Source organism: Xyrauchen texanus, chromosome 9 (assembly GCF_025860055.1).
Source record: "Xyrauchen texanus isolate HMW12.3.18 chromosome 9, RBS_HiC_50CHRs, whole genome shotgun sequence".
In the NCBI taxonomy this organism is placed as follows: domain Eukaryota; kingdom Metazoa; phylum Chordata; class Actinopteri; order Cypriniformes; family Catostomidae; genus Xyrauchen; species Xyrauchen texanus.
The window spans coordinates 21,273,315-21,298,584 of record NC_068284.1 but is presented as its reverse complement, the minus strand read 5'-3'; the positions used below and the strand labels follow the sequence as shown (position 1 = coordinate 21,298,584).

At 37.6% G+C, this 25,270-nt stretch overlaps 1 protein-coding gene across 1 annotated transcript; it reads right to left on the bottom strand.

Moving 5' to 3' along the window:
• Nucleotides 1-6: 6 nt before the first annotated feature.
• LOC127649181 (zinc finger protein 644-like) lies at nucleotides 7-25,240 on the bottom strand. Its single transcript, XM_052134162.1, has 7 exons — nucleotides 25,133-25,240; nucleotides 18,695-20,942; nucleotides 16,025-16,471; nucleotides 6,966-7,517; nucleotides 4,313-4,438; nucleotides 3,688-3,790; nucleotides 7-3,528 (listed from the first exon to the last, which is right to left on the bottom strand). The coding sequence occupies exons 2-7, from the start codon at nucleotides 20,916-20,918 to the stop codon at nucleotides 3,336-3,338; spliced, it is 3,645 nt and encodes a 1,214-aa protein (XP_051990122.1). The 5' UTR covers nucleotides 20,919-20,942; nucleotides 25,133-25,240; the 3' UTR covers nucleotides 7-3,335.
• Between the last annotated feature and the right edge of the window lie 30 nt (nucleotides 25,241-25,270).

Below are 25,270 nucleotides of genomic sequence, written 5' to 3'. Positions count from 1 at the left end.
AGTGGCTTATAAGTGGGCCTCAAAGACAGGATGCAAAAATACACATGGGACAATATAAAGGAGGAACATTGCACAAAACAGGTTTGTGCTCGCTTCTGTACAGTTTGCTTCTATTTGCCAAAAATAGACTGCATAAAGTGACACTGTTTTGCAATGCCTGTTACAAGCTTAGATGTTGCATTAATTTAGTTGCAGACAAAATATATTTTTATGTAGAGTTTGCTTTGATATCGCCTTAAAAATAATTTGCCCTGTAAATATTTGAATTATATACATGCATTTGCATTATTATTTTGGTTTGAGTAAGAACAAAATATCCAACTGTAACTCCTCCTAGAGCTTTCTATCTACAGCCACCAAACTCGATAAAGACCTTAAAGCTGGTCTGACTCTAGCTACTATTTCTTTTCTAAATGAACAGACTTAAGCGGGTCACACACACAGGATTTTGATTATTAACTCTAGCCTGGTTCCTTCTTGAAGAATGGATAAACCTTGGTAACTTTTGTGTGTACCTGAACCACATCGACGCACACTGTGTTTGATATCTGTGCCTTGTCCTAGCCGTGACACGACAGTGTGGCGCTTCTCGTCCGGTGTGCACCTGCCTTTACGGTTTCCGCAACATGGACAATCAAAAACTGGAAAATCCCATTAACCTACATTGACAGAAAGTTCAGATGAGCCAAGACTATTACAACTGTCAAAATTTTAAATGTAAAAAAACCCACACAAGGCCTTAAGCTGGTCTATCGAATCCATATTTCGTTCAATCTTTTCCTCCATTGTCATTATCTTTTTCTCTCTCTCTCTCTCTCTTAAATACCCAAGCAACCAGCTAAAACATGCTAGAAAGTACTACCAGAATGCTTGCAAAGCCTAGCAAAATGCTAAAACATTTAATGCATGACTAGAAAAACAATGCTAAAACATGTTAGCAACGTCTAGCTATATGTAAAAAAAAAATGCTACCAACACCCAGATACATGCTAGCAACACCTAGCTACATGTTATAAATTCTTAGTTACATGCTAGCAAAACCTAGCTACATGTTAAAATATGCTAGAAACATCTAAAACATGCTAATAACATTTAGATACATGTTAAAACATGTTATCAATGGTTAGCTACATGCTAGCGAAACTTAGCTACATGTTAAAACACAATAGCAATGCCTAGAAACATGGTAACAACACCTAACAACAGGCTAGCCACACCTAGCTGCATGTTAAAACATGTTATCAATGCCTAGAAACATGCTAACAACACCTAGCAACATGTTAGCCATACCTAGCTACATGTTAAAACATGTTAGCAACCTCTAGCTGCATGCAATGCCTATCTACATGCTAAAACTTGGTAGTAATGCCAAGTTATATGCTAACAACACCTAAAATGATAGCCATGATAACATGCTAAAGTATGCTAGCAACATGATAGCAACACTTATTTACATGCTAGAACATGTTAGTATTTGTCTATCGTCTATCTTACTGTTGGGCATGTAAAACATTCAGACTTTCAACTTCTAATTTTTAACTTTCAGACAAGACTTTGTCAAGCCAACATCTACACACTTTTCAATCTACTTTTTATATAGTAGGTTAATGTGTTTTTCAGCTCAGTTATTGGAAAATCTATTGCACTGGAATTGTTTTCTCTTCTAGAAGAAAAGTGAGGCTATTAGCCATTGACCAAAGTGAAATCTTTTCCCCGTTTTCCTTTCTTTTAAATGCTGTTGAGGATATGTAGTGTGTTTAGCGTTTTAAGAGTGAAACATGTTGTGTCTTTTCGCTTGCCAATTGTACTTGGCTGATAAGACACATATCATATATTACAGACTGTCAAAAGGGAGGATGCACATCCTGCAACTCTCTTGATTATAACAACAGTGACATTTTCGAGCTGCTGGGGGTTCACTGGCCCTCTCCTATGAATTATCATTATGTTTGTATCTTCATGCCTTAAAGAGTGTCTTATGAACAGCCTTAAAAAAGTCACTGCAATGTAATTAATGCCTTAATCTATATATTCTCTGATTGTTAGTCTTTAAATCGTATTCATGGACTACGTTACAATGTTGTATAAGGTACAGTGTTTTTTTTTTTTTTAAATAAATAACGAGATTAATATGCACCACTGTGCTCAAACATAAAGTGCTTACCTCCGACAATTGCAAAGAATATTACCTTTGAGCAAAAAAAGAAAAAGAAAATTAATTTAGTTGCAAGACTTGTTCTTATATTCTAAGGTGCCTTTGGAACTTGTCATGGCAGTTGAATGTGCACTGTAATTTTCTTTAGTAGATTCAGGACTTTACCTGATACTATGCATCAGATGTTAGATCTGGTTTTCCTTTCTTTTAAAATCATTGCTGGTTTAGAGAAGACTTGCCCACCCTTCTGACATTTTTAATTTCTAGCCAGGGATAAATTAGGCAAATGTGCCACATTTAAAGACACCAAGCCCTACAGATCAAGCTATTCTACTGCTACCGTTTATAATAAAAAAAAAATATTTTGCTAAATGTCATTTAAATTTTGGTGACAAAAATAAAAAGTTTAGGCTTGAATTTTATGTGACAAAGACCCTTGGAAAGAAAGGCTGGTTAATATGAACACATTTACATACATATCACATGGCACTGTTACATTCACAGCTTAATATTAAGACAACCAAAACATTTTTATTTTATGTTGAACAACAAAATTGTTTATAGAGATGTACATTTCACATAAATTACTTAAAAAGGTTTATACACAAAAAGAACTGAAAAAATGGCCTACACAAGAAACAGTTAATGGGGGTTTATTCCAGCACACATGGCAATCTAAGAGAATCAAAAGAGGTTAATAGGTCAAATTAAAATGTTACTGGAACATAAATGGTGTAATGAGGATGATATGACATGCATACTGTCTGGACTGCTAAATAGCCATAGAACAATTTGATTCACACAATGACTGGTGTGTTTTATGGGTCATAAAATTAATAATCAAGTAAATATTTATACTTAAACTTCAAACCCAATATGAATTAAACCCAGCACAAGAAGCCTTGAAAATCATCTGAGGTAAAAGTTGTCTTTTCGTGGTGGGTTCCACAAACATCTTAACACATTCACCCACCATTTGTACGTTCATTGATCAACCACGTACAAGACCAGCACAATGTAATAATTCCTAAAAAGTTGTTTGTAATGAAAGTTGATCCTCATTACGAGAGAGAAAAAAATCAATCCAGTATTGATGACAATATAAAAATGTAAGTGGGAACCAAACAATTTACATACAAGTGATATTCCTAGGACAAATTCTGTCTTAAGTTTCCTGGGCTCATGAGGATTTTTGCATTACTGAAGGTTGTGTGTGAGGTTCTGTGTTGGGGCAAGAGTCCTTGGGGAAGGAGGTAACTTCCACCATTCCTGCCCCTGTGTGCGGTACAGCAGTATTCATGATGTGCCTCTGTAAATGCTTTATCCAGTCCTCCTGTACAGACAAAGGGCCCTGGAAGACTAGATCACAAAACCTGCACATGGAAGCAATTACACATTAGATTAAAATACGTTTCAGAAATGTAATGAGTGTCAAATAAGAGCCAAATAAAATACCAAATGCTACAAAAGAAACACCTGTCATTATTTATATATTAATCTACAATGCATTATACAGCATATAATACAGTTACCTGCAAGTAAGTGTATAGATTTCTTCTGGAGTGTGCAGCAATAGATGGGGTTTCTTCTTTGAACCAGACCTTGATCTTTGCTTTCTCTGTTTACAGTCATAGGCTAAACAATGAACAATATATTTATTTTTTCCAAATCATTCCAAAGTGGTATTCCACAGTGACATAAACAATAAATTCTTAGAGCACTTTCAAGTTCATGCTACCTATCATCAAGTGATTTTCACACTACCCAGAGCTCATAATTCACTTCACCACAAAAAACAAAACATCATTAGATCAACCAAATAATCCTTGAAGTCATCAAAAACTATTTAAATTGTTAATTTATAAATTGCAACCATGTTATTTATTTTAGTAAATGAGAGTGGTCAATGCAATTTTTGGAAAGGTTGTGATATGTGGCACACATAAAAATGAAAATCTGAATATTTAGATTTAGTGTATTGTTTAAATTAAATTTATGCAATTTTCTTAAGTCTTTTTTATATGGCAAGATGGTTTTTAGGTAATAATCCTTCACAAACAAGGGAAAGTACACAGAAAAAAACATTACCAACCAGCACAATTAGCATATAAAACTAAATAGATGCAGTTTTTACAAAGAAGAAAAAATTATACGCACATGTTCCATCTAGGAGTGCTTTTTTCTTCCTTTGTGCATATGCTCTCAGATGATTGGAGAGGCTTACACCACTGTGGAAAGTGGCATTACAGTGCTCACATACTTTTCTATTGAGCTCACATTTATCTGTAAAAGAAAGTATATAGATAATACAAAAAAATATAATATTATGAATTTAATAATAGTACAGTTGTGTTAATTAATTCACTGTATGAAAGTAGATAATATTCTAAACACTGGGTTCACTATATTAACTTCATGTTTAAATGAGACATAACATTTTTGGCAATTTGTAAGAATTCCATGGCTCTGAGTGGCTACTTGGCAAGTGTGAAACTTTTAAATGTATTAAATGGGTAATCATTTTTTTTTTTCTATTTCAGTTCATTAAAAGTGACAGCATGGTTTTTGAAATGACAGGTTTAGGTCTGTGTCTTTGGGTTAGGTCTTGGTCTGGATCTGGGCCTGTATGCACAAAAAATCTTAAGGCTAAAAGTAGCTCCTAACTCGAAAAGTTAGAAGCAACTTAATGTGTCACAGCTAATTTTAGTAAGGGATGCAAATACCTCTCTCACAAACGAAAACAACCCAATTACACCAGAGATAACGATCCTGACAAATCTGCACTTCCTGACCACAGGCAAAACCCCACTGTTTTAAAAATGCTAATTTCTGTGTAATCCATTCCTCCATCCGTATGCAAATACTTATTTACCACTGTCTGTCTATAATGAATTTGCAGCCTTATTCCAAAATTGATTAAATTAATTATTTTCCTAAAAATTCTACAAACAAATACCCCATAATGACAACGTGAAAGAAGTTTGTTTGAAATCTTTGCAAATGTATTACAAATAAAAAACAAAAATCACATGCACATAAGTATTCACAGCCTTTGCCATGACACTCAAAATTGAGCTCAGGTGCATCCTGTTTCCACTGATCATCCTTGAGATGTTCTACAACTTGATTGGAGTCCACCTGTGGTAAATTCAGTTGATTGGACATGGTTTGGAAAGGCACACACCTGTCTATATAAGGTCCCACAGTTAACAGTGCATGTCAGAGCACAAACCAAGCCATAAAGTCCAAGGAATTGTCTGTAGACCTCCGAGACAGGATTGTATCAAGGCACAGATCTGGGGAAGGGTACAGAAAAATGTCTGCAGCACTGAAGGTCCCAATAAGCACAGTGGCCAACATCATCCGTAAATAGATGTTTGGAACCACCAGGACTCTTCCCAGAGCTGGCCGCCTGGCCAAACTGAGCGATCGGAGGAGAAGGACCTTAGTCAGGGAGGTGTCCAAGAACCCGATGGTCACTCTGACAGTGCTCCAGCGTTTCTCTGTGGAGAGAGGAGAACCTTCCAGAACAACAACCATCTCTGCAGCACTCCACCAGTCAGGCCTGTATGGTAGAGTGGCCAGATGGAAGCCACTCCTCAGTAAAAGGCACATGACAGCCTGCCTGAGTTTGCCAAAAGGCACCTGAAGGACTCTCAGACAATGAGAAACAAAATTCTCTGGTCTGATGAAACAAAGATTGAACTCTTTGGCCTGAAAGGCAAGCGTCATGTCCGGAGGAAACCAGGCACTGCTCATCACCTGGCCAATACCATCCCTACAGTGAAGCATGGTGATGACAGCATCATGCTGTGGGGATGTTTTTCAGCGGCAAGAACTGGGAGACTAGTCAGGATCGAGGGAAAGATGAATGTAGCAATATACAGAGACATCCTTGATGAAAACCTGCTCCAGAGAGCTCTGGACCTCAGACTGGGGCAAAGGTTCATCTTCCAACAGGACAACAACCCTAAGCACACTGCCAAGACAACAAAGGAGTGGTTATGGGACCACTCTGTGAATGTCCTTGAGTGGCCCGGCCAGAGCCCAGACTTGAACCCGACTGAACATCTCTGGAGAGATCTGAAAATGGCTGTGCACTGACGCTCCCCATCCAACCTGATGGAGCTTGAGAGGTCCTGCAAAGAAGAATGGGAGAAACTGCCCAAAAATAAGTGTGCCAAGCTTGTAGCATCATACACAAAAAGACTTGAGGCTGTAATTGGTGCCAAAGGTGCTTCAACAAAGTATTGAGCAAAGGCTGTGAATAGTTATGTACATGTGATTATTTTTATTTTTTATTTTTAATAAATTTGCAAAGATTTCAATCAAACTTCTTTCATGTTGTCATTATGGGGTATTGTTTGCAGTATTTTGAGGAAAATAATGAATTTAATCCATTTTGGAATAAGGCTGTAACATAACAAAATGTGGAAAAAGTGAAGCGCTGTGTATACTTTCCGGATGCACTGTATAAATCTACTGCTCTTTTTAATTACATATTATTATAAGTATTTACTGAGCACTCACATTGAATACTTTGCTTAACTAATATTTAAAACACTAAAATACAAGCCTTTAATCAAAATTCAATAAGCAACCATCATCACCCTATATTTGGAGAAGTCTAAAATGATATTTAATATTTAAAATAGATTAGAGAGTAGCGATTAATTTGGTCTGCATATCCCAAAATACTTATAGTACAAACTATGTACTTTGAAACAGCTTATTTACAAAATTTGGGGGTTATCATTTATATTGCATAGTATCATTCTAGAGTTGATCACTGAAACAAATGAAATAATACCTGTCAGTGAATTGGGCTCCATTTTGACAGGTTCTATCACCAGGCCACTTTCTTTGCCTGAAGGCAAAATGAGAGCCTTTCTAGCTGTGTGGGATGGATGCTTGGCTTTGGTCTCCTCATGGGCCCTTCTTTTCTTCAAAATCCCAATCAGATCACTTGGTGGTGAGCCTTTATTAGACTCTATGCTTTTCTTTTCTTCTCTGGATCGAGAATACACATGTTTATACCGTTTGCCAGAAGATCTGAAGGTTCGACGGTTACTCAGTCTTACAGCATATAAAGAATTGGAGGCGCAAGACTTCTTTTTAAGAACCTGCAACTTCATCTGAAACTGTTTCTTGTCACGCATCAGTTCTTTCAATAAGATAACTGGAGATTTTGATGCAGTAGAAGTAGGTTTTCCCAGTTGCTTCAGGTGGCCTCGTACATGATTGGATAGCCCAGTACCGGTCTCAAACCTGTCCCTACAGAGTGGACAGACGAGCTCTGTCAATTTGCAGTCAGTCGGCAGCTTTGGCTGATGTTCAGTCTGGGTCTTGAATGTGTCCACCTCTGTAGAAAGCAACAGTGAAACCACATGTTATTAAAGGTGAGTAAAATTTGCTGTTCTGGAACTTCCACCAGACTTTGCCACTGAATTAGACACACTCCCTATAAAGACGTGCATAAACACTGAGCCGCTTAGAAAGCGCTTGTAAAGCGGGTTAGGGGAAAGGAGGAGGCGAGAACCGGCTTGGCAATATAATAATAGTTTAATGAAAAACTGAACCAAAAACACACAAACATAAATACACAGAGCAGCTGCATGTCATTCTCTCTCTCGAGAACCGCCGTCACCTGACGCCTTTATCCCTCTTGAAACATGTCATTTAACAGCAAATAACTGTCGCTTTCACTGGACACAATTCATTCTTAGTGAATTATTTTGTCTTTGCACCATTTGTACTCAATTAAGATAAAAAACGATTTGCAAATCATATAAACAATACTGTGCAAGTGAGGATGTCTTAAAAAGTAATACCATAAATTGTTTACATTTATCAATTAATGACATACAAAGTCTAGTAAACATAAAAAAGCTAAATCAATATTTGTTGTGACCACCTTTGCATTCAAAACAGCATCAAATCGACCAAGAACACATGGACACAGATTTTCTTGGTTGTTGGCAGATAGGATGTTCCAAGCTTCTTGGATAATTTTCCACTATATATTCAATTGCTGCTGTTTCTTCATGTAATACCAGACTGACTCGATGTTCCATGGGGGCTCATAGATGTGTCTGTCTTGTTGGGCACTTCTCACACACCTTACAGCCTAGCTGATTCCACAAAAGATCAATGGGGTTCATAATCCATAACACTATTTTCCAATTATCTGTTGTCCAATGTCTGTTTCTCTTTGCCCACTCTAACCTTTTCTTTTTGTTTTTCTGTTTCAAAAGTGGCATTTTCTTTGCAATTCTTCCCATAAAGTCTTCTCTTTACTATTGAACATGAAACTCGTCTAGAGCAGATGGAATTCAATGCAGCTGTCAGCTGAGGACATGTGACGCATCTATTTCTCAAACTAAAGACTCTGATGTACTTGTCCTCTTGTTTAGTTGCACATCTGGCCTTCCACATCTCTTTCTGTCCTTGTTAGAGCCAGTTGTCCTTTGTCTTTGAAGACTGTATTGTACACCTTTGTATGAAATCTTCAGGGTTTTTTTGGCAATTTCAAGCACTGGATAGCCTTCAGTCCTCAAAACAATGACTGACTGATGGGTTTCTAGAGAAAGACGGTTCTTTTTTGCCATTTTTGTCCTAAAAATTGACCTTACGACATGTCAATCTATTGCATACTGTGACAACTCAAAAACAAACACAAAGACAATGTTAAGCTTAATTTATCGAACAAAATAGCTTGCCACTGTGTTTGATATAATGGCAAGTGATTTTCTCATACCAAATTAGCAATTTAGCATGATTACTCAAGGATAAGGTGTTGGAGTGATGGCTGCTGGAAATGGGGCCTGTCTAGATTTGATCAAATATTACTTTTTTCAAATAGCGATGGTTCTGTTTTTTTTACATCAGCAATGTCCCGACTATACTTTGTGATCAGTTGAATGCCACTTTGGGGAAATGTACCAATTTCATTCAGAAACAGCAAAATCTGCACATTATTTTCAAACTTTTGGCTGCCAGTGTTTGTTTGTATATATATATATATATATATATATATATATATATATATATATATATATATATATATATATATATATAAGTGGGCAAAAATATTGGCACCCTTGGTAAATATGCGCAAAGAAGGCTGTGAAAAAAAATCTGCATAGTTTAGACTTTTGATCTATTATAAAAAAAACTAACCTTTAATTGAAGTAAAAAAATTCAAACCGGGTTAATATATCATAATTAAATACATATTTTTCTCAATTGGCCACAATTCTTGGCACCCTTTTATTCAAATCTTTTTGAAACCACCCTTCGCCAAGATAAGAGTTCTAAAATCTTCTCTTATAATGCCTAAGGAGGTTGGAGAACACCTGGCAAGGGATCTGAGACTATTAGTCCATACAGAATCTCTACAGATCCTTCAAATTCAGAGGTCTATGTTGGTGGACTCTCCTCTTCAGTTCACACCACAAAGTTTCTATGGGGTTCAGGACAGGCGACTGAGATGGCCATGGCAGAATTTTGTGGTCAGTAAACCATTTTTGTGTTAATTTTGATGTTTGTTTTGGATCATTGTCCTGCTTGAAGATCCAACCAGGGCCCATTGTAAGCTTTCTGGAAGTGGCAGTCAGGTTTTTATTTTTGATCTGTTGGTATTTTATAGTACATATTGCCATGTATCTGAACAAGATGTCCAGGACCTCTGGCAGAAAAACAGCCCCACAACATTCAAGATGCAGCACCACATTTAACCGTGGGCATTGAGTACTTCATCTCTGGCGTTTGCTTCCAAAAAGCGTTTTTTTTTTTTTGTTTCATCTGACCATAGAACCTAGTCGCATTTGAAGTTCCAGTAGTGTCTGGCAAACTGAAGAAGCTTGAGTTTGTTGTTGGATGAGAGCAGAGGCTTTACAACTTTACAACTTGTATGATGTAGATGATGTCTGAATGTATTTTTATTTCTTTAGATTTTCTGACCCCAAGACCCAACTCATTTCTGTAATACTCCAGCTGTAATCCTTGGAGATGCTTTGGCCACTTGAACCATCCTCCTCACTGTGCGTGGAGACAATATAGACACACGTCCTTTTCCAGGCCAATTCTTAACATCTCCAGTTGATTGGAAATTCTTAATTATTGCCATGATGGTAGAAATTGGTATTTTTAATGCTTTGGCTATTTTCTTATAGCCACTTCCAATTTTGTGAAGCTCAACAACCTTTTGACGCACATCAGAACTATATTCTTTAGTCTAACCCACTGTGATTAATGATAAAGGAAATTTGGCCAGTGTGATACCTCATACTTATATCCCTGTGAAACAGGAAGTCATGGCTGAACAATTTCATGTTCCTAGTCACACAGGTGCAATAATTTCGAGGGGTGCCAATAATTGTGGCCAATGTGTTTGAGAAAAATATTTAATAATGAGATCTTTCAATTGTTTTACTTCAATTAAAGGTGTGATTTTAGTGATTTGTTTTAATGAAAGATCAAAAGGATAAACAATGCAGATTTTGTTTCCACAGCCTTCTATGCTCATATTTACCATGGGTGCCAATATTTTTGGCCACTACTGTGTGTGTGTATGTGTGTGTATGTGTATGTATATATATATATATATATATATCTCTCTCATGCGCTCAAGAGAGCAGCTCGGAAAATGGAGCGCAAGTGGAAGAATACAAAATTAGAGTTATTTTGAGGTGCATGGAAGGGTAGTGTCTGTAGCTATAGACAGGCACTAAAAGCAACCAGGTCAGCATATTTTTGTAAACTCATAGAAAATATTCCATCAATAGGCTGGAGTTTGTTTTATAGATTATCTTTTGCTGTGTAGTTCTGTCTCACAAAATTTTAATAGAAACACCGGACTTGAGCAATCCGACGGCAAATTTGTCGCGGTGGTTCTCTTGGCGTACATGGACGGTTTAATTTGGAGGGATGGATTTTGGCTAATATTTATGTACCTAACATTGATGATCAGGTCTTTTTTATAGCTCTTGAAGGAATGTTACAAGCCACTGGCAGCCCTCATGATATAATATTGGGAGGAAACTTTAATCTTTTGATGGACTCAGTCCTTGATCATAGTGAACCAAGCAGCATTGATGCTTCACAGAATGTGTAAAAAAATCTTCGTCTTACAAATATTTAGAGATATTTGAACCCATCAGGTAGTGACTATATTTTTTTCATCAGTCCATAAGATTTACTCTTGAATAGTTTTTATATATATATATATATATATACATACATACATACATACATATACACACTCACCGAAAGGATTATTAGGAACACCTGTTCAATTTCTCATTAATGCAATTATCTAATCAACCAATCACATGGCAGTTGCTTCAATGCATTTAGGGGTGTGGTCCTGGTCAAGACAATCTCCTGAACTCCAAACTGAATGTCAGAATGGGAAATTCTGATTTAAGCAATTTAGAGCGTGGCATGGTTGTTGGTGCCAGACAGGCCGGTCTGAGTATTTCACAATCTGCTCAGTTACTGGGATTTTCACGCACAACCATTTCTAGGGTTTACAAAGAATGGTGTGAAAAGGGAAAAACATCCAGTGTGCGGCAGTCCTGTGGGCGAAAATGCCTTGTTGATGCTAGAGGTCATAGGAGGATGGGCCGACTGATTCAAGCTGATAGAAGAGCAACTTTGCCTGAAATAACCACTCGTTACAACCGAGGTATGCAGCAAAGCATTTGTGAAGCCACAACATGCACAACCTTGAGGCGGATGGGCTACAACAGCAGAAGACCCTACCGGGTACCAATCATCTCCACTACAAATAGGAAAATGAGGCTACAATTTGCAAGAGCTCACCAAAATTGGACAGTTGAAGACTGGAAAAATGTTGCCTGGTCTGATGAGTCTCGATTTCTGTTGAGACATTCAGATGGTAGAGTCAGAATTTGCCTTAAACAGAATGAGAACATGGATCCATCATGCCTTGTTACCACTGTGCAGGCTGGTGGTGGTGGTGTAATGGTGTGGGGGATGTTTTCTTGGCACACTTTAGGCCCCTTAGTGCCAATTGGGCATCGTTTAAATGCCACGGCCTACCTGAGCATTGTTTCTGACCATGTCCACCCCTTTATGGCCACCATGTACCCATCCTCTGATGGCTACTTCCAGCAGGATAATGCACCATGTCACAAAGCTCAAATCATTTCAAATTGGTTTCTTGAACATGACAATGAGTTCACTGTACTAAAATGGCCCCCACAGTCACCAGATCTCAACCCAATAGAGCATCTTTGGGATGTGGTGGAACGGGAGCTTCGTGCCCTGGATGTGCATCCCACAAATCTCCATCAACTGCAAGATGCTATCCTATCAATATGGGCCAACATTTCTAAAGAATGCTTTCAGCACCTTGTTGAATCAATGCCACGTAGAATTAAGGCAGTTCTGAAGGCGAAAGTGAGTCAAACACAGTATTAGTTTGGTGTTCCTAATAATCCTTTAGGTGAGTGTGTATATATATATATATATGTATATATATACACAGATATACAGTGTCTCACAAAAGTGAGTACACCCCCTCACATTTGTGTAGAAATTACACTTTGCTACAATGTAAAGTAGTGAGTGTACAGCTTGTATAACAGTGTACATTTGCTGTCCCCTCAAAATAACTCAACACACAGCCATTAATGTCTAAACCGCTGGCAACAAAAGTAAGTACGACCACTGCCTTGCTAAAGAAGCTGAGGGTGAAGGTGATGGACTGGCCAAGCATGTCTCCAGACCTAAACCCTATTGAGCATCTGTGGGGCATCCTCAAACGGAAGGTGGAGGAGCACAACCTCTAACCAACATGCTTGACTGTTGGCAAGACACACTTGTCTTTGTACTCCTCACCTGGTTGCCGCCACACACGCTTGACACCATCTGAACCAAATAAAGTTTATCTTGGTCTCATCAGACCACAGGACATGGTTCCAGTAATCCATGTCCTTAGTCTGCTTGTCTACAGCAAACTGTTTGCGGGCTTTCTTGTGCATTATCTTTAGAAGAGGCTTCCTTCTGGGACGACAGCCATGCAGACCAATTTGATGCAGTGTGCGGCGTATGGTCTGAGCACTGACAGGCTGACCCCCCCCACCCCTTCAACCTCTGCAGCACTCATACATCTGTTTCCCAAAGACAACCTCTGGATATGACGCTGAGCACGTGCACTCAACTTCTTTGGTCGACCATGGCGAGGCCTGTTCTGAGTGGAACCTGTCCTGTTAAACCACTGTATGGTCTTGGCCACCATGCTGCAGTTCAGTGGCAGGGTCTTGGCAATCTTCTTATAGCCTAGGCCATCTTTATGTAGAGCAACAATTCTTTTTTTCAGATCCTCAGAGAGTTCTTTGCCATGAGGTTCCATGTTGAACTTCCAGTGACCAGTATGAGGGAGTATGTGAGCGATGACAGCAAATTTAACACACCTGCTCCCCATTCACACCTGAGACCTTGTAACACTAACGAGTGACATGACACCGGCGAGGGAAAATGGATAATTGGGCCCAATTTGGACATTTTCACTTAGGGCTGTACTCACTTTTGTTGCCAGCGGTTTAGACATTCATGGCTGTGTGTTGAGTTATTTTGAGGGGACAGCAAATTTACACTGTTATACAAGCTGTAAACTCACTACTTTACATTGTAGCAAAGTGTCATTTCTTCAGTGTTGTCACATGAAAAGATATAATCAAATATTTTAAAAAATGTGAGGGGTGTACTCACTTTTGTGAGATACTGTATATTTGGTCTGTCAATCGATTAACATTTTTTATCGAATTAATTACATGGTGTTAATTAATCACAATTAATCGCATATACAAATATTTGCTGAGAAAGCCCCTCATATAACAATAATTCAATATATAAATGATTAAATAATTATACATGTTATCTTTAAATATTTAAATCTTTAAGTAGCATCTCAGGTGTGTTGCGTCATAAACATCACATTTTTAGGTCACTGTGTCAAGTTAAATATAGTTTAATACTTAGAACACATCTTGAGATCCCTTAGTTCGGATTTGCACTCCATCAATTATTTTGAACGCAAGAACGTAACGCATGTCTGCGTTGTGCAGTCTGGTTGTTTTGTTCACTGTATAAACTGCGCGTTGACCATACAGCTGAAGTTTCACTTACTGCCCCCTGAAGTAAACAGGTGGTACTATAAGAATGCATTTCTCAGGAATCTTCCTTATTATGTTCCGGGAGCATTGCGATTAATCCAAGTCCCTCATTTCTTCTGTTGTTTATTGCTCAATTGGAAACATTTTAGTCTCAGATCACGCCCTGGTGTGTTTAGAGGTGTTGCCACATATGGAGAAAAAGAATCATATAGTTGGTGCTTTAATGCATCCTTTTTGCAAAATCCTGAATTCCAACAAATGCTAAAGCCTGAAATCAATGTCTATATGGAGACCAACTGGTCCTAAATATCCTCTGTGGGTGTGGCTTGGGAGGCACTTAAGGTGGTTCTTAGGGGCAGGATCATAGTGTATGCCTCATTCACCAAAAATCCAGAGCACAAGAACTCGTCAAATTGGAAGGGAAGATCAAAAGTGCCGAGGCAGAGCTGAAGTGCTGAATGTTGTCTAATGGCCTCAAGGAATTGACCCAATTGAAATACAGATATAATACTATTTTGTTGCGGATGGTGGAGTTTTGGCTATTCAGGGCAAGACAGTCATATTTCGAGTCGGGGGACAAAGCAGGGAAACTTATGGCTGGATATAGAAGTTAAAATATTGTCAAAAATGTTGACTAACTGATTATGTAAAGTTATGACATCTCTTATACATATAAATCAGGTGGGGTTTTATCGCAGCTCATCTGATAACATTAGGCGCTTCATCAATATCATGTGGTCAGTTGCAAATGATCAGACTCCGGTCGCTGCCATCTCACTTGACACCGAAAATGTGTTTCATATGGTAGAATGGGATTATTTCCCGAGTTCAGGAATTCTATTATTGGATGGATTAAGTTACTTTATAGACACCTGGTAGTGGCGGTACACACAAACAATTATCTTACTCTGGAAAGGGACACTCGGCAGGGTTGCTCTCTTTCCCCATTATTGTTCTGTCTTGCACTGGAACCATTAGCAGCAGCGATAAGAAAGGAGGATGGAGGGAGATGTGGTGTATAAACTTTTGCTTTACGCAGATTATATTTTATTATTCGTATCTGATCCTACTAGATCTATGCCTTGCCTCTGCAGAATTATTAATTCCTTTTCTAAGTTCTCAGGATCCAGAGTTAATAGGTCTAAATCTGAAGCTTTGGCTCTGACAGCTTACTGACCAGTGTGTGAGTTCATTTTGACCCTTTAATAAAAATGTTTGAGTGACGTGGGCAGGTGGGCTTCATTATATTTATCTATGACTGGGAAGGTTAATGTTATTAAAATGAATTGTATTCCAAAATTCAAATACCTGCTACAATCTCTCCCTATAGATGTTTCCCTCTCTTATTTCAAGCACTTTGATAGCTAAGCGAAGTCCTTCATTTGGAATGGTAAACGTCCCAGATTACATTTCAGTAAGTTGCATCGGCCACATTGACAAAGATGGGCACTCCTATCAGAAGCTAATTGGCTAATTGCCTAAAGGCTTGGAATTTTCCTGTTTTAATGACTTCAACCTAAGTGTATTTAAACTTCTGACTTCAACTGTATGTATGTATATATATAATATATATATAACAATTTACACACCGTTGCAACTTGGAAATGAGATTTGTACTTTTAAACATCCATTACTGACAAAATTGGGTTGTTTATCATTCATATTGGACACTGTCAGTAGTGGCCCTGTGGTAACAATCTTACTACAATTGATCATTGAATAATACCTGTGAATGAGTCTGTGTGGGATGGCTGCTTGGCTTCGGTCTCTTCATTTGCCCTCATTTTCTTCAAAAATCCAATCAGATCACTTGGTGGTGAGCTTTTAGAATTCTCTATCCATTTCTCTTCTCTGGGTGTTTTAGATGTGAAGGTTAGACCGTTTCTCAATATTATAGGATAGAGAGAACTGGAACCACGACACTTCTTTTCAAGAACCTGCAACTTCATCTCAAACTGTTTCTTGTCACGCATCAGTTCTTTCAATAGGATCACTGGAGATTTTGATGTAGTGGAAGCAGGGTTTCCCAGTCTCTTCAGATGACCTCGTACATGATTGGACAGCCCAGTCCTTGTGTCAAAAACCTCCATACAGAGTGGACACATGAGCTCTGTTTGTTGGTAGTCAGTTGTCAGCTCTGCATGATGTTTAGTCTGGGATGTGTCCACCTTTGCTGGAACCAGAAAGCAACAGTAACCATACATATTTAAGTGCAAGAAAAAAAGAATTACTTCAGAAAGTTAAAACAAATATTAATCACTGAGAAGCCACTTAAATATGTAAACTAACTAGCCTGCAAATTTGCTACCAATTTTAAACCTATCAAAGCATTACCCCGAAAATATATTTTAACATCCACATTGTGCACCTATCATTGATGACATATATTTTCCCTGATTGTAAACAATCAAGTACATGTGGCCAGTATGTAAGCAACTGGAATGAGATACAGCTGAGGCATGAAACATCACCAATGGCAGGCTAACAGGTGCAATCACAGGAACACCTTGAATCATGCTTTCGTTAGGCAACTCTCTTTTTTCCCACTATTCACTAAATTATCAACACTCCATGGCTTTTATACTTTCACCCCTTCCACAACATGTCCATGTAACTGCTAATCCCTAAAATTAGAACTGATTCAAACTGAATCAAATCTCTGAGCTTTAGAATACTGATGCCCTAGTCTGAACCATATCATACATTAAAACATTTTACTGTTAAAATGTTAGTCTTTTTATTCATTATTTAGGTTTTATAGGCCATATTTTACCCTCTCTCTGACTCTTAGAATTAAACAGGCCCTACCTGCAAGACTCAGGTAAACAGTCTGTTTCCACGTGAAATGAGAAATAGCACTTATTTACGGCCTGTATGTTTGCTGTCGGGTCAAATGCATGTCACAGTGCCCCATTCTTCAAATACAGCCTCTATCTAAAGCCTGCATTATATTATGACAGGTTTATGAAACAAGCCACATTAAAAATGCTACACACTACAAATAAAAAGATTTGGTGATTTGGACTTTCACATATTTTAGCCTTATTGTTAGGTCTTCTGGTATTTAGAAATCCATTCTCAAAGATTTAAAGAAAAGAGGAATTACATTCTAGCCCACATGGCTTCTGGCATACAAGTGAAAATTCTCTCATTATAACAAACATCTTGTATGTAATATTAAATGTAATGATGATAGTCAATTAACAAAAATGTTCATCCTCAAGGGGTGCATGACAAATTTTCGATCTATATACTATCGGATGATAACTGGGAAATCTAAATTTTATCACGATAGTGGAATTACCCGATATTTTCACCAATAATTTCTCACTGTTTATTTGCTTGCACTAGAGAATCTCTGACTGCTTGTGGCTTCTTTCTTTGTCACAAATTCTCAAGTGTCAGTGCGCGTGCACACAAACAATGTGCGTCACCAGGATAGGTAGTGTTGTAGACCTATAAAGCATGTCCCTTTGCTCTGTGAGAATTACTTCTACATCAATGCATCGTGTTATGCAGTTTTGGGTTTTAATCCTTTGCTGTAAGAAACGATGCCTTTTTCCATTTTCTGTTTCATGAACTAATAAGTGAACATATATGTAGGTTACTTAGGGACAATCATTGCATTGTTTTAGCTTATTCTTTTATGCAACATAAACACAATATGGAAAATGGTATATCATTACTTATAGCAGATTATTCCAATTGAAATGAGCCCAAACACAACACAGTGCATAGAGCTTGAAAATAATCTTCACGGAGCGATATTAAATGTTATCTTGGCTAAAACACTAGTTTGTGAGTGCAACTGATATTTCTGTTGTATTTTTCAAGTTGAGACTTTCCAACATTATGAAACATGACTGTCTGTTCTGCATGATGTTGTACTATTTCTGTTACGATTCATTTTAAATATTAATTAAATTACAAAATGGAACTATTACAAATTAGTCCAAAATAATCAGATTGGCTGTCTACAATGCAACTTCCAGAAGTCAGGGTACATAGGTTTTATCTTAAATTATGAGAGTGAAATAATCAGTAATTACTACTTTTTGGACAGACAGACAATTTGATCACACATTTTCTGTATTTCCTCTGTTTTCTGAACTAGCATTTGTGGAAATTTTAAAAGAGCTACCACTTTGTTGCTACTACATTTGCTAAATAATATGAGTTGTATTTAATTGTTCAAATAAATAAATTGAATAAAATAATAGTAAAATAAAAAACAATAAAAAGGCTTGTTATCCTGCAAACGGACAGAGAATTTTTTAAATACTAGGCTTTGCTTCCTAACTACTAACTTTAATGTTTCTATAACAAAAGTAATTGATTAAAAACTCACTACATAGACACAATGAACACATTGCAAGTACATAAAAGAGAATAATACCTGACTCAAAATCAGCAGGAAAGTAAGGACAAGCGTTTAGATCCTTCTCAAGATCTGAGTACGATTCATGTTTCACAACTGGGATTGTCTCAGAGCCTTCATCGTAAACCTCTTTTTCCTTGACAGAAAACGTCCTTGTAGAACCATGATCTCTCTCAAAGTGATTACTTGAGGCACAAAGTCCTCCCTTTGCAAGTAAAGTCTGTCTTCTTACCAAATGTGTATTGACATTAAGATCCTCTTTAACCTCACTTTCTTCAGTTAGGCATGCACCAAGATCATGATTAGAATCACTCAAAAAATAATTGTTGGATGTTTCATGTTTCTTGAAATTTTGTCTACATTTTGGAAAATCTAAAAGAAGATCTTGGCCCTGCATATTGGGGAATGGAGTTGTCGTTTTCCTTTTTGAGGGTGACTTCTTTAATGTTTGCTTCTCCAAGCCTAAATTTGTGTAGTTGGAGGTTGACCGATTTCCAAAATCTTTTAAACAAGTGCTGTTTCCGTCAAATTTAGAAGTGCTTTTTCTTTTCCGTTCTTTAGAACCAACTGGTCTTTTCACACACTTTGAAGGGGATGAAGTCCTTTTAGTTCTAGACAATGTGGTCTCACAATCAAAGGAATCATCTTTTAGACATATGTCTGTGTCAAGAAACCCTGTTGCACTGATAGCATAAGGACTCTGATGAGAGTTGCATTCTGAGGCACTCTGGTTGCTGTGTTTCTGTCTGGATAAAAGTGTGTGAATTGATTTGTCGAGTCTTGAATGGCTTTGGATACTTTTTGAGAATGGATGAGGTGCTGCACAATTTTTGTCTGATCTATCGACTTTGCGTAACTGAACTCCATCCGATTTCCAAATTGTCAGATCAGAATCACTGATACCATGCTTTTGAACCAAATGACGTCTTAGTTCAACTTCATTCATTTCCACAAAATCACACTTATTACAACTGTAGTACCTCTTGTCCTTCTCATGGGTCTTGGCATGTTTGACAAACGTGTTTGGACAGTTTGTTCCAAAGGTACACTGGGGGCACTGCAACTTTGCATCTTTCATTTTACGCACCTCATTTATTTCCTCCATGTTTTTTTGTTCCTTTAACTGGTGAACGTTTACATGATTCAACATCGAACTCTGATCTTGATAACACTGTCCACATTCCTTACATATGAATGGCCTTGAACTGGGTGTGTCTGTATTAAATGTAGTTTGTCTGTATTCTTTAGATTTCTCTGTAAAACTGTTGTTACATGGAAGAAATTTAGGCTGCGCCTTAGAACTTGAGTCTGTTGTCAAATTTTTTCTAGTCAATCCAAATCTTTGTGTCTTGCCGATAGGTTTTTTTGCTTGTTTGGGAAAAGGGTGTTTGGCAGCTTCAGCAGCTCCATTTAAATACTTTGTAGTTTTTACAATGGGTGATCGTGATTTGGATGGTTTCCTTGGAGAGCGAATCTTCTTATGTGTACTGCAATCTGTCTGACTTCCTTCACCGTGTTTATCATTTTTTGAATCAAAATCAAAATTTGGGTATAGCTCCTCAGAGGGATCTACTTTCAGTAAAATTTTTGATTTACATTTTCTTCTTTCATGGCCGAGCGGTGACGAAACCTTTCTTTTATGATTGATGGGTGAGGCAACAGGGGGCAAGTTTCCCTCCATTTCAATACCATTATCATCATCCCAGAAGAACTTCATAAATTCTTTCTGGGGATCCCAACTAAGGTTATTTACATCATCAAAATGATCTAATGAGCCGTCTGGCGATTCCGAATCAAAGCCCCATATTCCCCTATTTTCCACATCCTCTGCAGTTAATGTTTGCTTAATTGTTATTTCCCCCTCTTTTCTGAGTGGATCAGGTTCTTCAAAGTGGACGTTGGTTGTGACAGAATTCTGTGCATGAAAAGATCTAGGAAGGAATCCTGGTACATTTTTTGAAATATCCAACAATATTTCATCTGAGATATTGGGTGAGGTGGATCCATTGACATAAGCAGCTTTAGCTGGTCCATCTGTACAGATGGAGTCCATAAAACCAATAGTGGTCAGGAGGTCTCCTTGGTCACAGAGTAGTGCCATAGTGTCTTGAGGACAAAGCAGTGATGTTTCTGATGTAGTCCCCAGTGGACAGAATGACTGGCTGTTCAAAAGTTCCTGAGAGATGTTTGACATTGAGGTGTCATTTTCCTCTACTTTGGCACTCTCCTTCAAACCAGACATTCCTAGGAGACCCAGGGACTGTGTCTGGGAATTGGAAAAAAAGGAAAGAAAAAATAAAAAGAATCAGTAAATGAGCACATGAATTAAATTTAATCATGATTAAATCTATATTTTTATCTAGCATTGCATACATTTTTCACTTCATTTACAAAAAAATCTGTAACATTGTTTTGTCTCTCTTCCACCAAAAACATGACAGAAGTCATCAAAACGCAACTGTTCAATTGATGAACCATAGATGAACCAGTTTACTATAACCAATTCATAACCAATTACATAACCATATTACAAGGAACATAGTGTCCATTACACACTCAAAATTATGCAGATCAGGCAATGGCGCCAACATGTCCACAAAATTGCTGCTGAATGCAATTTACAAGTGCAATTCCAATGTTGCAGGTTGGTTCTGAGTGCTATATAGTGGAGGATGCAGCAGACCACTGTTATCTGAAAAACTTTGGCAGGCCTGAACACCATTACTGACTACTGTGATCCAGATACCTGGATGATCTCTTTAATTCGCAGAAAGTGCGCTTGACTACGCATTATTTTCGCCATTCACTTGCATTATATGGAACTATGTTCTTCTAAACATCTTCGTTAGTGTTCTGCAGAACACAACACATCTAGGATGGTATGAAGGTGAGTATATGATGAGAGACTTTTTTATGTTTGGGTAATCTATTTCTTTAAGTGTACATTGCCAATGTATTATAAGACACTATAAATACAGATGTAAAACAAATTAAATGCTAAAGTTTAAAATCTCTAAACTATTGTTTTCTCTGGCTGCTGTTCATTCTACACGCACCGACAACTTTTGTTTTTTTAGGTACACCAGAACAACTATATATTAATGTGATTATCTATTCAGCCAATCATATGGCAGGAATGCAATGCATAAAATCATGCTAATACGGGTCAGGAGCTTCAGTTAATGTTCACATCAACCATCAGAATGGGGAAATAAATTATCTCAGTGATTTCGGCCGTGGCTTGATTGTTGATGCCAGATGAGCTGGTTTGAGTATTTCTCTATCTGCTGATCTCCTGGGATTTTCACACACAACAGTCTCTATAATTTACTCAGAATGGTGCCAAAAACAAAAAACATCCAGTGAGTGGCAGTTCTATGGACAGAGATGCCTTGTTGATGAGAGAGGTCAACGGAGAATGGTCAGACTGGTTTGAGCTGACAGAAAGGCTAGGGTAACTCAGATAACCCCTCTGTACAACTGTAGTTAGCAGAATAACATTTTAGAATGCACAACACAACGAATTTTGAGGCGGATGTGCAACAACAGCAGAAGACCACATCAGGTTCCACTTCTGTCAGCCAATAACAAAAAGCTGAGGCCGCAGTGGGCACAGGTTCACCAAAACTGGACAGTTAAAGACTTGCCTGGAAAAACATAGCCTGGTCTGATGAATCTTGATTTATGCTGAAGTACCAGTGGTAGGCCCACTGCAGCCACAGCTTTCTGTTCTTGGCTGACAGAAATGCAACCCGTCATGGTCTTCTGCTGTTGTAGCCCATCCACCTCAAGGTTTGATGTGATGTGCATTCTGAGAAGCTATTCTGCTCACTACAATTGTACAGATTGTTATCTGAGTTACCGTAGCCTTTCTGTCAGCTTGAACCAGTCTGACCATCTCCTCTGACCTCTCTCATCAAAAAGGCAACTCTGTCCACTAGGGCTGTCAAACTAAAATTATACATTTGTTGAATGTAAAATAAAAATACTTACAAAAATTGTGCATTTGAATTTTGGATGTGTGCTAAGCAATGACGACAGCACACGAGCCATTGAACCGATCGCAATCTAGGGCTAAAGTCAGACTAAGCTCAGTGAATAAATGGAACGCGGGTGTCTCGAGATGCACTTCAAAGGCTGAATTTCCTTTTTTACATGGACGCAGTGTCTAAAAATACAGCACACCTGCACGAGACGCTGATGCGGGGCGATGGTCCATCTGGCACATAATTGCATGAAAAATACACTTTCGGAGTGAACGGCAGCTTAGGTGGAGGTCTTTCACTGTTATGTTTTGCTCACTTACTAGTGTCTCGGTGCATAAGCATTAGGTACGTACATACAACTGTACATAATAAAAAACACTGTGGTATTATTGCCGGTCATTTCTGACACTGATTCGAATGACAGTGAGTGAGTGTTTTTGGGTGATGCAAAGATATATGTTATCGCTCCCACACCTGGCTCACCACTAGCGGGTGAAGTCACCATTTTCCGCACAGTTATTCCACTCTTGTGTTTATTATGCCCGGGACATGTGTGGCGCTTGAAGAATAAGCATCACATGATCAGTTTCTGTGCTAGGATGTGCAGTTGATTCAAGCGTGTAATTTTAGCCACAGAAAGTAGGGAAAAACATTAGTGACGTTTCAGGAAGCGAAAACAGATACTGCATAATTTGATTATTTTTTTGATATGTTAAACAAACAACTATTAATCGCAGACTTTAACGAGTAAAATTTCCAAGCCCTACTTGTAAAATAACATTATGTAGATTTTTTGTTGTATGACTCTATATTTCTCTACGTAGATATGTTTGTTGTTCAGAGTGGTAAGGTGTAGCCTCCTGAAAAAAGAAACTTTACTGGTTAAAAGACAATAAGAAATGGTCCAGGAACTACTACCATTGTGCCCATTATTACCATTATGAAGAAATTAGTGAAAAATACTTCCGGAACCAAGATGGCTGAAAAAGTGGGTGGGCACTGTTGCACTCTATAGGGTAACTGAAGAGATATATTCCTAATAATAGTAGCAAGTCATGGTTCATGACTTGCTACTATTATTAGGAATATATCTCTTCAGTTACCCTATAGAGTGCAAGTCATGAACCATGACTTGCTACTATTATTAGGAATAAGTCATGGTTCATGGCTGTGACTTAAAGGCTGTTTACCATTAAAAAAAGGATGAGTCCTTTCATTTTGTATTGTTCAGTTGTGTAATGTCTTAAGTAACACATAACATAAGTATTATTCTTTGTCTAATTTGGCTAATTAATTTCATATGAAAATTAAAAAATAACAAGTAAAAGAACATATTAAATACATTTACATATTGGCTGAAGTAATATATTTTGAAGATGATAATGGTGCGGTATAAAAAAATTAGGTGAGACAATTTAACAGACAAACTCTGACTATTGAAATGTCAAATAATTAATATAATCCAAGCAGTGCACGTATTGCAGTCCAATAAAATAAGAATGTTGCTGAATTTTTGTACTTTGGTCATAACTGTATTTAATTTCCTATTTTTATATAGCAGAAGTGCAACACCAGATTAATGACACCTTAAAGTTATATTATAAACTTTTGCCAATGCACAGTGCTCATCTGCAGGTGATTAACAATGTCAAAGAAATTCAGAGCAAGATTTGCCATGTATTAAATTGGTAAACCAATCACACTCTTTTGCACATGCATACTTTAGGCCAATCATCCCCACTGGATGGTCGTGCATGCTGAGTTTAAAGACCTGAACTGGTAGTGAAAGTGGAAATGGAATTATCATATAAAGTTTTACAGTGTTTTGATTTAAACTGTTATTATAACATTGTTATAACCTGTTGTTGATAAGACCATGGACATAAATTGTACAATTTACATTAAACATATAGGAAGGAATTTTGATTGCTTTTGTGCATTATTACATTCTATACAAAGACAGACCACCAGATAGCATTACAAAATATTTTCAATATATATATATATGACACAAGTATGCAATGTACTAAGATAGGAAAACATATGTGTAAAAGCAAAGATAACACGTTTAAAAGCATTAACACTTTTCATGGATGTTGTCGTGAATCACTTCCCCAAAACATTTTTTGTGGATCAAGTACCATATTCCATAATTTGTGGCTGACAAAATACCATTACATGCCTTGCAATCCTGCCACCAATTTACTAACAAACAGTCCTTCTTATTAAATCAAGCTGGCAGCGCAGATCAAGACTGCAATGCAATAATTACTTTTTTTAAATAAATATATTTTTGACATATTTCTTCAGCAAGCATTACTGCTAAATAATGTGAGAGTGTGTTAGCAAGGTAGCAATCAAGCCCATTATACTTCACATCAAGCTTAAAAGCCCTTGTCCCTTGCGGATTATAGGGAACACTTTGATGATTGCACCTTTAAATGTTGTTGGCAATTGCATTTTAGCCTACCTTTCTGCAGGTGCGACTGTGGACAATAACACTGAAGAGAAATCATTTCATTTTTGCTCGCTCTAGCTTTCCAGCTATTGCGAAGCCGCCATGTTTGCTCGATGGTCCACAGACAAAGGCATTGCACTTCATCGAGGG